This window comes from Rhamphochromis longiceps, linkage group LG2 (assembly GCF_057381845.1).
Source record: "Rhamphochromis longiceps isolate RC_006_pf linkage group LG2, R_longiceps_female_GT1.1, whole genome shotgun sequence".
NCBI classification, from domain to species: domain Eukaryota; kingdom Metazoa; phylum Chordata; class Actinopteri; order Cichliformes; family Cichlidae; genus Rhamphochromis; species Rhamphochromis longiceps.
The window spans coordinates 2384131-2400444 of record NC_140558.1 but is presented as its reverse complement, the minus strand read 5'-3'; the positions used below and the strand labels follow the sequence as shown (position 1 = coordinate 2400444).

Genomic DNA, 16314 nt, shown 5'->3' with positions numbered 1-16314 from the left:
TGTTGGCTCACCCTCTGCAGCTATAACAGCTTCAACTCTTCTGATAAGGTTTTAAACCAAGTTTAGGACTGTGTTTGAGTTTTTGACCATTCTTCCAGAAGTGCATTTGTGTCAGTCACTGACGTGGGATCAGAAGGCCTTGCTCACAGTCTCCACTCTAATTCATCCCAAAGCTGTTCTATCGAGTTAACGTCAATCCAGGACTCTGGTATGGAAGAACTTGATTGGTTTGGACAGTCCTGACCTGCACAAACTCAATCATCATGTCTTTATGGACCTCGCTTTATGCACTGGTGCGCAGTCATGCCGGAAAAGGAAGCAGAGAACAGTCAAAGGAGCTTGCAAAGAACTACGATGACCTGGATGACTGAGAACCTTCACAGACATGAAGCAGAGAACACATCTCCACGGCTCTAGAGTCCACTGGCGAGTAGGCAGAGGTTGACTGGTAGTTTGAGACAGAACTGGCTTTGTCCAGCTGTTTTGGGGGACATTCATCTCTTCCAGGTGCCAGTCAGTTCTTGGGCACCTGAGGCCCTGTCCTCAATGTGTACTGGGATTGCCAGCCTCTGGTGGAGTCACCTTACGCTTTGGGGCTCTTGCCCATTGGCTGTGGGGGCTCTTCCCGGGGCCTCCTTGGTTATTTGTGTTGCCTTGGGTCTTAAGTGCTTTTGTGAGGCTCCGCTTAAACTATGCATATATAAAAATAAAAAAATGTAAATAAAATTGACTAACAAGAGGAGCCTATAGAGAGTTTATGGAGTTCCTCTTGGCAAAGGAAAACAAAGTGCTCTTCCTAGATGAGAAGCAAGTTCTAAAGATGCCAGTGGCAGATGCAATGATCCCATTATGTAACGTCTGAAACATCACACAAGCCAGTCTGAGTGCTCAGAGTAGAAATCTGCTATATGAATACCTGCCTATTAACCAGCTGCCAACATTTTAACTTTTACCATGTGACTGTTCTAAAGAGCTTGAAGTAGGTATGTTGCAAACCAACAGAGAAGGATAAAATACAGTAAGGTTTTGTGTATGTGTGTATAGAGTGTGTGTGTATAGAAGAGAAAGAACCAAAAATAGCCCTTGCCAGTGAAGGCTTAGGACTGCAGGGGCTGGCTCCCTAAACTAGGCCAGGGCCTTGGGTAACCTGATGGTTCCAAATTTAAGTTTGTAAAGAGAGGTTGCCAGATGTGAGAATTAAAATATGTGTCACAGATGAGATAGTAAGTAAAAATACCTTTTATATGCACAGAAACACAGGTGTGTGTGTCTGTTGTGAGGATAGCTAAGCAAAGACGAGATGGATCTAAAGTTGCATGGAAGCTGCATGAGAGGAGCTCCCATTACATCCGATTGTGTGTGTCTATATCTCTGTGTATCTGTCAGGCTTCCAACAGAATGACAAAGCAAGTGTTCAAGTGTTAAAAAGGCACAACTCTAGCATGTATAACAGCAGCCTTTACATAAATTGTGAGGCTGAAACGAGGGAAGGAAGCAGAGAAAAACATCAGAGGCAAACATAAGTCCAAAAGTCCTGAATTACTCTTAATTTCTTTATACTTTGCAAGGGGAATGGGGCATAGATTCACTTTACTGAAACATCTGTAAATATATAGAAATACAGTTTAAGTATATAGGGCAAAAATCTATTCTGTTTTATTGATACAGCTCTAATTCACAGCAATAGTCGCCTTCTGTTCCATTCTCTGCCAGGATTATCCCACACTGCTTCAGTAATGTTGAGGTCCAGGTTCTGTCTGACAGGGTTTGTTTTTTGGTCCACTCTACATGGTGATGATGGACCAAAATCTCATGGCACACAGCAAAATCTCCAGTGTTAAATTAACACTGGAAAGTGTCTATATGGGTCCACACCTCTGAGTGTTAAATTAACACTTTTGGTAAATGGACTGGTTCTTATATAGCGCTTTTCCACTCTTCTGAGCACTCAAAGCGCTTCACACAACTTGTGCATTCACCCATTGGTTGGTGGTTCGGGAATCGAACCACCAACCTTCCGATCAGTAGATGACCTGCTCTACCACCTGAGCTACAGCCACCCTTTTGACAGTGTTATATGTTTAAAAGTAACCTAGTCAGTTTTGAAGATTAACAAAGGCTAACACTGAGCAGTGCTGATTTTCTAACACTGGAATATTTCTAACATTTTGAGTTATTTTCTAGTGTTAGAAAATCAGCACTGCTCAGTGTTAGCCTTTGTTAATCTTCAAAACTGACTAGGTTACTTTTAAACATATAACACTGTCAAAAGTGTTAATTTAACACTCAACAGTGTTGTATTTAACACTCAGAGGTGTGGACCCATATAGACACTCTCCAGTGTTAATTTAACACTGGAGATTTTGCTGTGCACTTTTCTGCAATCACTATTCTATTAATTTTGACATGATCCCTAATACCACTGACTGAAATGCCTCCACTGATTTTTACAGGGAGTGCAGAATTATTAGTCAAGTTGTATTTTTGAGGAATAATTTTATTATTGAACAACAACCATGTTCTCAATGAACCCAAAGAACTCATTAATATCAAAGCTGAATGTTTTTGGAAGTAGTTTTTAGTTTGTTTTTAGTTTTAGCTATTTTAGGGGGATATCTGTGTGTGCAGGTGACTATTACTGTGCATAATTATTAGGCAACTTAACAAAAAACAAATATATACCCATTTCAATTATTTATTTTTACCAGTGAAACCAATATAACATCTCCACATTCACAAATATACATTTCTGACATTCAAAAACAAAACAAAAACAAATCAGCGACCAATATAGCCACCTTTCTTTGCAAGGACACTCAAAAGCCTGCCATCCATGGATTCTGTCAGTGTTTTGATCTGTTCACCATCAACATTGCGTGCAGCAGCAACCACAGCCTCCCAGACACTGTTCAGAGAGGTGTACTGTTTTCCCTCCTTGTAAATCTCACATTTGATGATGGACCACAGGTTCTCAATGGGGTTCAGATCAGGTGAACAAGGAGGCCATGTCATTAGTTTTCTTCTTTTATACCCTTTCTTGCCAGCCACGCTGTGGAGTACTTGGACGCGTGTGATGGAGCATTGTCCTGCATGAAAATCATGTTTTTCTTGAAGGATGCAGACTTCTTCCTGTACCACTGCTTGAAGAAGGTGTCTTCCAGAAACTGGCAGTAGGACTGGGAGTTGAGCTTGACTCCATCCTCAACCCGAAAAGGCCCCACAAGCTCATCTTTGATGATACCAGCCCAAACCAGTATTCCACCTCCACCTTGCTGGCGTCTGAGTCGGACTGGAGCTCTCTGCCCTTTACCAATCCAGCCACGGGCCCATCCATCTGGCCCATCAAGACTCACTCTCATTTCATCAGTCCATAAAACCTTAGAAAAACCAGTCTTGAGATATTTCTTGGCCCAGTCTTGACGTTTCAGCTTGTGTGTCTTGTTCAGTGGTGGTCGTCTTTCAGCCTTTCTTACCTTGGCCATGTCTCTGAGTATTGCACACCTTGTGCTTTTGGGCACTCCAGTGATGTTGCAGCTCTGAAATATGGCCAAACTGGTGGCAAGTGGCATCTTGGCAGCTGCACGCTTGACTTTTCTCAGTTCATGGGCAGTTATTTTCCTCCTTGGTTTTTCCACACGCTTCTTGCGACCCTGTTGACTATTTTGAATGAAACGCTTGATTGTTCGATGATCACGCTTCAGAAGCTTTGCAATTTTGAGACTGCTGCATCCCTCTGCAAGATATCTCACTATTTTTGACTTTTCTGAGCCTGTCAAGTCCTTCTTTTGACCCATTTTGCCAAAGGAAAGGATGTTGCCTAATAATTATGCACACCTGATATAGGGTGTTGATGTCATTAGACCACACCCCTTCTCATTACAGAGATGCACATCACCTAATATGCTTAATTGGTAGTAGGCTTTCGAGCCTATACAGCTTGGAGTAAGACAACATGCATGAAGAGGATGATGTGGACAAAATACTCATTTCTCCCTCCCATTCTACTTTTAAATACTCTAGGAACAACAAGTAGGCCTGCAGTGTGAGAGCGAAGTGCTCTAATGATGTCTTGAAGATAGGATGGCACCTGATTTTTCTAGACATTGTATGTTAGAAGAAGGATTAATTCAATTCTGGATTTAACAGGGAACCAATGAAGAGAAGCCAATACGGGAGAAATGTGCTCTTTATTTTTAGTCCCTGCAAGTATTCTTGCTGCAGCATTTTGGATCATGGAGGTGGCAGTACCATGCTGTGGGGATGTTTCTTTTTTTTTTTTTTTTTAGCAGGAACTAGGTGACTATTTAGGGTCAGGGGAAAGATGAATGCACCAATGTAAACATCCTTGATCTGCTCTAGAGCTCTCTGGATCTCAGACTAACAGAACAGAATGACTCTAAGCACTCTAAGCGAGGACAAGAAAGAAGTGGCTTTGGGACCACTCTGTAAATGTCCTTGACTGTCCCAGCTAGAGCCCAGACTTGAACCTGATTGAACTTCTCTGTAGAGATCTGAAAATGTCAGTGCACTAACACTGCCCCTCTAACGTGATGGAGCTTGAGAGGTTCTGCAAAGAATAATGGGAGAAACTGCCCCAAAATAGGTGTGCCAAGCTTGTACAGACTTGAGACCATTATTGCTGCCAAAGGTGTTTCAACTGAGTTTTTAAGAAAGGCTTTGTATATATACATGCACAAAATGACATATATATGTATATATATATATATATATATATATATATATATATATATATATATATATATATATATATATATATATCCATCAATCCATCTTTTTCCGCTTATCTGGGGCCGGGTCGTGGAGGCAGCAGTCCAAGCAGAGAAGCCCAGACCTCCCTCTCCCCAGCCACCTCTTCCAGCTTGTCCGGGGAAACACCAGGGTTTTCCCAAGCCAGCAGAGATATAATAATTCCCAGTGTGTCCTGGGTCTACCCCGGGGTCTCCTCCCAGTGGGACATGCCCAGAACACCTCACCCAGGAGGCATCCTTGTCAGATGCCCGAACCACCTATTATTCAAATCACATCACAACACACACTGACCCCTGAGTCCCCGTGTTTTTAACTCGGCGGACGTGATTAAGGATGCCGACCACCGCAGACCGCGCCCCACCACATACCCCCATCGCCCGATTGAGGCCGGGGAACCACCCAGCTGAACCTACACCCCACCGCGAGTGGGAGGGGGAATCAGCCCGGACCGTCAGCACCCCTGGGGCCCGGCCAAGCGACTGGGAGTTGCGAATCCAGGTGGCCGCCTGCGAATCCAGCAGCGTTGGCCAAGCTGGTTCGGAGGTCGGCCGCGTGGCAGGTGGACTCGGCGCGGCCGGCACAGTCGTGAGTCCCAGGTCATAGGCGGCTTGGCAGATCTCAAGCATGGTGCACACCTCGATGGCCAGCTCCAATCGAGCAGGTTCCCCTGGCACTTGGACGTCTGTCTCCTTGTGCGGCTTCTTCATCACTGTCACCGCCGCCGCCGCTCCCGGCTCGAGCAGCCCTTCGCGCGGCTCCTCTTCCTCCGGCCGACGCAGCCCCCCACGCGCCTCGTCCACTGCTCCTAGCAGGAGCAGCTCTTAACCCGGCTGTTCCCCCTCCTTCAGCAGGCGCAGATCCCCGCGCGCCTCGTCTGCCACCTCCGGCTGCTGAGGTGCCTCATGCGGCTCCTCCACTGCTTCACTGCCCTCAGGACATACCTGTGGGGGTGGCGCCCAGGCCCAGAGCAGCACCGCCAGCTCCCCAATCCTTTCCAGGTGCTGCTCGGTCCGGTCCCGCAGCTCTTCCTGCTGGCGACGCACCTCCGCCACCTGCTCCCGCTGGGCGGCTGCCATTTTGGCCACCCTCTGAGCCAGCTCCTCCCTTCTCCCGTCACTCATGAACAAGACCCCGAGATACTTAAACTCCTCCACTTGGGACATGATTCTGTCCATAAAAATTCCGAACAGAATCGGTGACAAAGGGCAGCCCTGGCAGAGTCCATCACCCACCAGGAACGAGTCCGACTTATTGTCGGCTATGTGGACTGAGCTCTTGCAACAGGTGTATAAGGATTGAATGGCAGGGCTCTAGAGTGCGACCAATTTGGTCGCAAATGCGACCAAATTTTTCAGTGGTGCGACTAAAAAAATATATTTGGTTGCACCTGTGCAACCAACTGTTCCGGTAGCAAAAGAAAAAAAAAAAAATCTGCAGCCTTCCCTGTGGTCAACAACAGACACACATTATGCCCCTATCGTGGACTAAACCAATCAGAGATAGTCAGGGGCGGGACCTCTCTGATTGGCCGTGGTCCAGTTGAAAGTGCAGGTGGAAGTGGGAGGTGAGTAGCTTGAATAAAGCGATATCAATTCATTAAATCCTGACTTTTAAATATAACTGTGTTTTGCCAGAAACGCCAGATTCTCAGATTAAAGCTCACAAAACCATTTCAACAACAACCAAACAGCAGATGAGAGCAGGTACACGGACTCCACACAAAGACGTAAACACAGACCCGACGCATCAGAATCAGCTTTGTCTTTCTCGGCTTTCTCACCCGACGGCCCGCAGACGGACACGCTGTCGGAGCTTAGCGATCCTGATGCGTCCGGTCCGCGCTGTGTTTCCGTCTTTTTGCGCTGATTCTGAGCTGCAGGTTTTGTCTCTCCAACCAAAATCCACCGAGCCAGCAGCAAAAGAAGCAGCAAACTGCGCTTCACATTTGATCAATGTCGTCATGAATTTTGCTGTTTTGCTTCCACGACTATTAAAATCACACTTCATGCACAGCTAGCTTTCTCCATCTCTCTCTGTACTTCAAGAACAGTTTCCCGTCTCCAATCTCTGTTTTCTGTATTATTCATTGGCTTATTACCCACCAGTCTACCGTTGTTTACAGGCTGTGGCTGCTGTCTTTTTCTTTTTTTCACTTAAATGACCTCGGACAAGAAAGCCTATTTTTTTCTGTTGTTCAATACTGAAGAAATTTAAACTTTATATGCAGAACATTGTAGAATATTTTTAAGGTTATCTGCTATAAAAAGCCAGACCAGGAAAATCTCCTTCATGTTTTTCTGTGTTTTATTCTCAGTTACTTTCACACAAAGGCATCTGCTGTGATGTTCACAATTCTGATGAAGTCAGTACTGATAAATGATCAGAATTATAATATTTCTGACTGTCTGAGGCTAAGTTGAATCGAATCGGGACTTTGAAAACCGGAATCGAGTGGATTATAGAAATAAGTGATGATACCCAGCCCTAGTGAGCAGCCTAGGCACGACAGAAGTGGATGTAGCTGTAATAGGAAAAGAACTATTGCTAACTTTTCTGTTAAGTTAAGGCCTGATCCTTCTGAAATTCATAGCCAGTGCTCTGACACGGTGTCATCAATCTTTGAATGCTGAAAAAGCACAGTGTATCCAGAAAAACACATTATATTAATTATTATAAAATCTGTGTGCGCCTAACTTTTGTACCGGTACGCCTAACTTTTTAAAGTTAGGCGTACCGGTACGCCCATGGCAAAAAGTTAGTCTAGAGCCCTGAATGGTCAGTAGCAATGGGCCAAACATCCCATACTCCCGATGCACCTCCCATAGGACACCCCGAGGGACACGGTTGAATGCCTTCTCCAAGTCCACAAAACACATGTAGACTGCTTGGGCAAACTCCCATGCACCCTCGAATATCCTTAAGAGGATAAAGAGCTGGTCTAGTGTTTCACTACCAGGACAAAACTACATTGTTCCTCCTGTATCTGAGGTTTGATATGTATGTATATGTATATTAGGGGTGCAACGATACACAAAATTCACGGTTCGGTTCGATACTTTGGTGTCACGGTTCGATATTTTTTCGATACAAAAAAAATGTTCATGCCTTTTTAATTTGTCATTTATTAAAATTATAAATATATGTTTTAACTCAAAAGTACAGTTTTTAAATTTAACCCTAACCCTTGTGCGCGTTTTTTATTTTGACAGCGAATGCGCACCTGCGGACCACTTATGTGCAGCCCTGGTTATTTAGCTCATCATATTGCAGCCACAGAAATTCTTTTGTCCATGAAACCATAAAGCTGCACTTTCTTTTTGCCTTATAGTCTCATTTGTCATAACTTCTCCGTTTTGTGGTAAGCTTTTTGGCTGTCACTTCTTCACCCTGACCTGTCTTATTTGGCTCAGCAGAACTAAAATATATATACTGCTGCTTTTACACACACACTCACATAAGCTCAGCGATTCTCTGCGCGATCAACCTCTCACATGTTTAAGCTTGCTGCGGGAGATTTCACTTGTCATGTTTGCATAGTAAGCTAACAATTAATAAGACGATGTCAGAGGAATTGGTGCACAAATTATCATCACTCACAGATCAGTGCTGTCATTGCAAAGTGAAAGCAAAAAAACAAGCGCAAATTCAAACGCGACTTCAATATGTCACATATTGACAGTGGCTCACCGATGCCAATGACATAATTACCCAGCTACATTTCTGAAAGAATGCAAAAGCATTGACATATATTTTTCCTACAATAGCCCGACGGGCAGGGAAGAGATAGATTTTGGTAGCCCGACTGGAAAGATCGCTAGCTCCAGGACGTCGGGCTAGCGATTTTGCAAGCCCTGTATCTGATTGAGGAATCACTCATCTTTGGAAAAGAGAGTTTATTACAGAGAAATGTCTCTTTCCAAAATAAAAGCTATACTATCCGCTTCTTCTGGGCTATATTCTCAGCAGCATAAGGAGAATCACGTGCTAACAGCTGTCTAAATGACTCGGCTAAAGTTAGTAGCATGCTTGTTGTTTTTGTCTTTGCACTAGGATGATGTCGGAGTAAATGTGCAGTCATATTCGTTGTGTTCCCACTAGTGCTTTCAGGTTAAGACCTTAACGCCACAACACGGCAAATCTCCGTTAACGAGCTACCGCCGATCGCCCCGTGCATGGGGCTAGACGGCCAACACGTTAACGAGCTAACTGCGCTAACACACTAGTTCACACCAATGTAATTAAGCATTGCATGGCACATCCAACATACTGTTTTACTTTAGTCCATGACTCGCTTACCTTCAGGGTCATACGTCACATGAAAACCAAAATAATTCCAAACGCCAGATCTGAATGAGGGTGGGGGAGGTCCATCTTGCAAGGAGAGCTTAACTTCTGTCTCGCTAGCTTGCCCTGCGCTCTTCCTTCTGACTATGCTGTCTGTGTTGAGCGCTCAGTGGATCTGCGCTCGACAGTGCAGCCTAGGCGGAGTAGTCGAACGCAGATTCACTGAGCGCTCAACACAGACAGCATCGTCAGAAGGAAAGTTGATAAAATAAATTACAAATGTTGTATTGTTCGATACATATGCGTACCGAACCGAAAGCACTGTATCGAACGGTTCAATATCGATACGAATATCGTTGCACCCCTAATGTATATATATACATATACACACATATACATACGTATATATATATATATATATATATATATATATATATATATATATATATATATATATATATATATATATATACACATACACACACATATACGTATGTACACTCAACAAAAATATAAACGCAACACCTTTGTTACTGCTCCCATTCCCCATGGGATGGACGTAGAGACCTAAAATTCATTCCAGATACACAATATAACCATCCCTCCCAAACAGTGGTCACAAATCAGTCCAAATGTGTGGTAGTGGGCACATCTGCTATATTGAGATAATCCATCCCACCTCACAGGTGTGCCACATCAGGATGCTGATCTGACATCATGAGTAGTGCACAGGTGTACCTCAGACTGCCCACAACAAAAGGCCACCCTGGAATGTGCAGTTTTTTGCGCTATTGGGGGTCTGGGGACCCAGAACCGGTCAGTATCTGGTGTGACCACCATTTGCCTCATGCAGTGCAACACATCGTCGCATGGAGTCTGTCAATTGTGGCCTGTGGAATGTTGGTCCACTCCACTTCAATGGCTGTGCGAGGTTGTTGGATATTCGTGGGAACTGGTACACGCTGTCGTATACGCCGGTCAAGCACATCCCGAACATGCTCAATGGGTGACATGTCCGGTGAGTATGCTGGCCATGCAAGAACTGGGACATTCTCAGCTGCCATCTGCCCTGAACAATGTGAACCATGATTCATCCGTGAAGCGCATACCTCTCCAACGTGCCAGACGCCATCGAATGTGAGCATTTGCCCACACAAGTCTGTTACGGCGACGAGCTGGAGTCAGGTCAAGACCCCGATGAGGACGACGGGCATGCAGTTGAGCGTCCCTGAGACGGTTTCTGACAGTTTGTGCAGAAATTGTTTGGTTGTGCAAACCAATTGTTCCAGCAGCTGTCTGGGTGGCTGGTCTCAGACGATCTTGGAGGTGAACCTGCTGGATGTGGAGGTCCTGGGCTGGTGTGGTTACACGAGCTCTGTGGTTGTGAGGCCGGTTGGATGTGCTGCCATATTCTCTGAAACGCCTGTGGAGACGGCTTATGGTTGAGAAATGAACATTCAATGCACGGGCGACAGATCTGGTTGACATTCCTGCTGTCAGCATGCCAATTGCACGCTCCCTCATTGCTTGTGGCATCTGTGGCATTTTGCTGTGAGACAAAACTGCACATTCCAGGGTGGCCTTTTGTTGTGGGCAGTCTGAGGTACACCTGTGCACTACTCATGATGTCAGATCAGCATCCTGATGTGGCACACCTGTGAGGTGGGATGGATTATCTCAATATAGCAGATGTGCCCACTACCACACATTTGGACTGATTTGTGACCACTGTTTGGGAGGGATGGTTATATTGTGTATCTGGAATGAATTTTAGGTCTCTACGTCCATCCCATGGGGAATGGGAGCAGTAACAAAGGTGTTGCGTTTATATTTTTGTTGAGTGTATATGTATATATATACACACATATACGTATGTATATGTATATATATACACACATATACGTATGTATATGTATATATATACACACATATACGTATGTATATGTATATATATATACACATATATATACACATAAAAACACCCAGCACGCCCCTGCGGGCGGTTTATCCTTCAAGCTCAGGTCCTCTACCAGAGGCCTGGGAGCTTGAGGGTCCTGCGCAGTATCTTAGCTGTTCCCAGGACTGCGCTCTTCTGGACAGAGATCTCCGATGTTGTTCCCGGGATCTGCTGGAGCCACTCGCCTAGCTTGGGAGTCACCGCACCTAGTGCTCCGATTACCACGGGGAGCACCGCATTTCATCTCCGAGGAAGGGATCCCAGAGAGAAGTAAAGCAAGTGTATAAGTTCATCTCTGAATGTTTGTAAAGCATTCCGACGTTAAGTTTAACAACCGATATGTGGAGCGACTGCCTCTTCTCTCTCTCTCTCCTGCTGCTACTTCAATCACGAAACTGATCAATGATCAGCTGATCGGCTTTTCTGTCGTGAGTCCGTCTCTCTTCTCTGTTTTTGGTCCACTTCGCGCCAGAAAGAGGAAACCAGCGGCTGAACAACAGCAGCACGTTTAAGCTTGATCAGCTGTTGTTAGAATGTATTTAATATTACTTTCTACACCAGGATCTTTTTCTACGCAGCTGACGCTGGTAACTGTGCAGGGGCGGATCTAGCAAAGTTTAGCCAGGGGGGCCGATAGGGCATGAACAGGGAAAAGGGGGCACAAAGACATACTTTTCTTTCTTATTCTCAATTAAAATGTCGAGCTTTTAATAAATAATTATCTGAATCTTACACCCAAAGTTTTAATCTGATGTAAAATGTATAGAAGTCCATTACTGTATATAGTAACTGTTAAGTCTAATATACTCTAGTAAGCTATAGTACTTTTTTCTTTGGGAAGGTACCATCTGTGCAGTCTGCAGTTCTGTTGAAGAAAGATGTTGAATCTGTTTAATTATTCTTGAAAAATAATTTAACTCTGTGGATTTTTTTTTTCACACTGCATCAAATTAAAGTTGATTACGTCGATTAAGCATCATGAGGTGGAGGGTGATACGTATGACCTCTCAGCTAGGTTCTAGCCAATCATTTTACGTTTCCGAGGATAGTAGGCGGGCCCAGGTACGTACGTTCTTTTAGAGCAGAGCAACAGATTAAAAATGCCCAAGGCGAAGCGGTCAAAGTCTGGCTGTACTTCACAGCAAAAGATGCAAACTCAGCAGCAACAAGTGCTTTAAGCTGATACTGTGACACTGTCAAAGGAGGTAACACCTCAAATCCGATGAAACACCTGGCGACGCATAGCGTTTTTTTAAAAGCAGAGAAATGCGCCGTATTTGATAGCTTGCTGCGAGACCTCACACCTCACACATCTACTGCGGGTGTGGTGCCTGTTATCGGACCCGGAGTTAGCAACATCCCCCAAAAACCCGAAGAGGAGAGTCCTGGCCCCTAGCCCTGCCAGTGTAGCAGAAATGATGAGGATGATGATGCAGCAGCAGCCGTTCTTCTCTGCGTGAGTAGCTTAATGTTGTTCGTGTGTAATTTACATTGAGTAGGCTAACCACGTTATTACATTAATGCATGTAAGGTGAACTAGCAAACATCATCATAGCTACATGCGGCTGGCTTCTTGTTTGATGGCAGATACTCCCTTCACCCTGGCTAAAAAGGCTAAAATGACCAAAGAAGAAGTGGAAAACAGTTAAACATGAGAGGTCAAAGGAGCTTGCAAAGAAAAGCGTCTGGACTTCTTTAAGTTACTTGAAGACGTTTCACCTCTCATCCGAGAAGCTGCTTCAGTTCTAAGGTCAAATGGTGGAGAGTCCCAGATATAAACCTAGTGGGAGTGACCCCCCACAGAGGGACAAAAGGACCCCTGATGATCCTCTAATCGTCTGAGCCAAGGTGTGAAACTGGGTGTGGGTCCCAATCAGCCAGAGTTTCGGGTGAGCTCATTGTGAAACCTGGCCCCACCTTATCATGCGAATTCCTGAGGTCAGATGGCCCAGGATGTGAGTGGGCGTTAAGGCGTCTCGGAAGGGATCTCAAAACTGGATTATAGATGGCAGAGAGTTGGTGTCGTAAACCCCGCCTCTGTTCAAAGATGGTCGCTCACAGTGGACTTAGATGCTTCTTTCACTCCTCTTTCAAACCATCTGTCCTCTCTGTCCAAAATGTGAACATTGGCATCCTCGAAAGAGTGTCCTTTATCCTTAAGATGCATTTTGGACAGAGAGGACAGATTCATTGAATGTAACATTTGATATTTTTTAGAAAATCTGCAGATTTTGTGACAAGTTCAGTAAAATCTGAAAGTTGATTTTTGTATGTTTCATAATTGATAATCTGTGCAGACATGGTGCAGTGCATGATTTGTTCAACATTGTTAGCGGCAAGTGAAAACGTTGCAGATTATTTGAAAATGTAAATACTTTAGAGATATATAGAAAGAAAGTGTGTATATGTATCTGTTTCCTACCTTCTTAAAGCATTGTTTGTAATTATTGTGAGAAATCATTAACAGGATCAGTGTCTTTACAGAGATGAATACCTTCAATTATTAATAATAACATATAATTAAAAGTAAACTGAGCAAATTTGTTATTTCAGAAGTGTAAAGTATCAAACTGGTAGCCCTTCGCATTAATCAGTACCCAAGAAGTAGCTCTCAGTTTCACAAAGGTTGGTGACCCCTGATTTACTTACCCCTGAGTCCAGTTTACTGTAGAAGACTTCTCAGGATGAAACAGACACCCAGGGTTGGAAGCACATGCCCTGTCTGCTTTCAGTATTGCTATTCCAACCCTATTCCCAAAGAGATACAGCCCAGTTTCTCTTTGACTGCAGCTGTTGATTAAAACTGTCAATCATTATGTACTGTCTAAGTTTTACAGCATCAAGTCACTAATGAAAAACAAACTTGTGAGAAACATGTACCCTTGATCCAACACCAGCATTAAAACAAGTTCTCCAGTTGTTGTTTCAGTCTGAGCTGCAGGTCCTCTAACATGAGTATGAAGACTTATTCTAAATGCTCTAAACAACAGAATAATTCAACTCTGTCTTATTTCATCTGGGCCAAATTGTGTATCCCCGAAGATGCGCGATTATTAAAATATACAAAATAAGACAATAACAAAGTGTATTAGGCGAATATAAAGTGATATTTACATTTTTCTGCTAGGAGATTTAACACATCATAAGCTACTTGTCAGTTATGACGGCCCTTAAAATAAACACTGGTGCTCAAACTAAAGACATTTCCAAGTGACACAACAGGCAGTGCACATGAAAATGGCTCTCAGCGTCAAGGTGCTGTATTAAGCTTCAACAATTGTATGGGATATCATTACCATAAGTACACAAGACTAGGTGTAGAGGCCTTACCGAGGTATTTAATGGTGAATCCCCGAGGCGGATTAAGAGACCTCCGCATCCATCCCTCCCTCAGTACCTCCAGGTGGTCTTCCTTGCCTTGAATTAATAGCACATGCTCGTCAATCCATCCCAGGAAGAAAGTCTCGGACACGGCCTCTGTAATCCGCTGGTTCCATACATGATGCTGGGTATTTTCTGCTTTAAAATCGGCAAAAATCTCATAGCCGGTGTGGTGTCTCGGGAACTCGTCGCTTTCAGACACCCTGCCCCCTAACGCCTCCCCAGCCCCGACCCTGGATAGCACTATAGCCAAAGAATGGGGAGCTATCTGCAGGAAAGACTCCATTGTCGCATCGGCCTTCTAGCTCTCGGTCGAATACACTACAATCGTTTTATTCATCTCTAACAACGTCGGGCTGAACGGAAAACAAACAGTCCATGTTGGCTGGCAGTGCAGCTACGTTTTGCGGCAGCCGCATAGATTATAGTTGTATTTCATGAAGCTAGTCTGCTAGCTGCAGTTAGCTCTTTAACCTTACATGTACCCAATTTCTACATTTTAAGGTCCGTCTTCCTGTTCGGGCGGAATGTAGAGCCCCGAAACCGAACACGAAAATTAGTGTTGATTCATCTCGAGTGCTGTCTAGCAGGAGAGGACATGATTCATTCTCGATTTAAACCTCGTTGTTGCGCCTGAGATCTAGAAATATTGCTACCTAGCTGGATGCTAACATTTTAATCAATTCACCCCGGCAACAGATGCGGCGGCGCCCCTCTTCTTAGCAACAGACAGCAACGCAGTTTCGTGGGTCAGTTGGCTTTGATTTGCCAACCTTTACGATTAAGGGCCAGGCGTAATTTTCAGTTGTCAGATGATCGTGTCGAGTCTTGCGATACGCTTTAAACAATACGTAAGAATACAGCTGGATGCAGGACTGTCTCATCCAGGTACAGTGGTGACAGACGTCGCTACGGAGCTACGCTTTAATAAGTGTGAAAACATTCTTCCGGGTACATTTTCAACTTAAGACTCTTCGTGCCACATATATATGTGGGCTAACTATTCTAAATAATTACTATTACCTTGTTAACAAATTATTATACTTGAATAATACATATAAAAATGACTCGCATATAATTATACTATAGTAAATCTTTGTTCATGACTAGTTCACTTGAAATGAGCAGTTTTGAAACACACATTTTGTAGTAGTTCAACAGATCATTTTTATGAATTTTCTGAACGATTTGGGAGTGATTGTAGCCTCCCCGAAGTAACGAATCACAAATAACTGTGTGTGTTTTTTGTGTGTCTTGGCTGTGCATGGGTTATGTGCAATATGTGTGGAATATGATGAATTCTGAAGTGCTTAACAAGCTAATAACACACACGCACACAGACACACTAACTGCCATAAAACTTGCATAAAATGTTCTTGTCCTCAATTCTTCCAAGTTTGTACACACTCATTTTAGTACATGATTTGATAGCTTACACATCCCATCACTCAGTGCTGCTGCTCCAACACCTCAGGGCTGGATGTGCTGCAGCTGTCCCACAACAGACTGACCATTTAATTCAGGTGTTTTGGAGTGGGGAAACACCCCTACCTAAAACATCTAAAGCAAGCTGTCCCAAGAACCAGAACTTTGAACTGCTGCATTGCCATTATTGCCTGAAGAAAACTGGCCCAACTACACGGTGTTGCCCTGAGACAACGAACCAAAATCTGTCTATAAACAACTAAAAATACTTCTTCAATGTTCTTAAACATGCACAGATTTTAAATATATGCTTATTTCAATTTAAACGTACATAAAATTGATATTAGTCTCAGCATTAGCTAGCACTCTGTCGTGCAGATTTGACATCTGAGAGGATTGCTCCACCCCCGAGTCAAAGGTCAAACTCTGTGCTTCTCATCATTTTACTGAAAACTGAAGTGTGTTGTGTCACAAAACAAGTAAATATGTCTTTTTTA

General features: G+C 43.9%; 1 protein-coding gene across 2 annotated transcripts in view; it reads right to left on the bottom strand.

The window, feature by feature from the left end:
• Positions 1-15296, bottom strand: part of stox2b (storkhead box 2b) — a 55475-nt gene extending 40179 nt beyond the window's left edge. Inside the window, exon 1 of one of the 2 annotated variants that reach the window (XM_085414424.1) lies at positions 14342-15296. In XM_085414424.1, coding sequence (XP_085270550.1) covers positions 14342-14678 — 337 coding nt within the window. In that variant the 5' untranslated portion in view covers positions 14679-15296. The remainder of the gene's footprint in view (positions 1-14341) is intronic. The other variant, XM_085414415.1, reaches the window with a different exon arrangement.
• Between the last annotated feature and the right edge of the window lie 1018 nt (positions 15297-16314).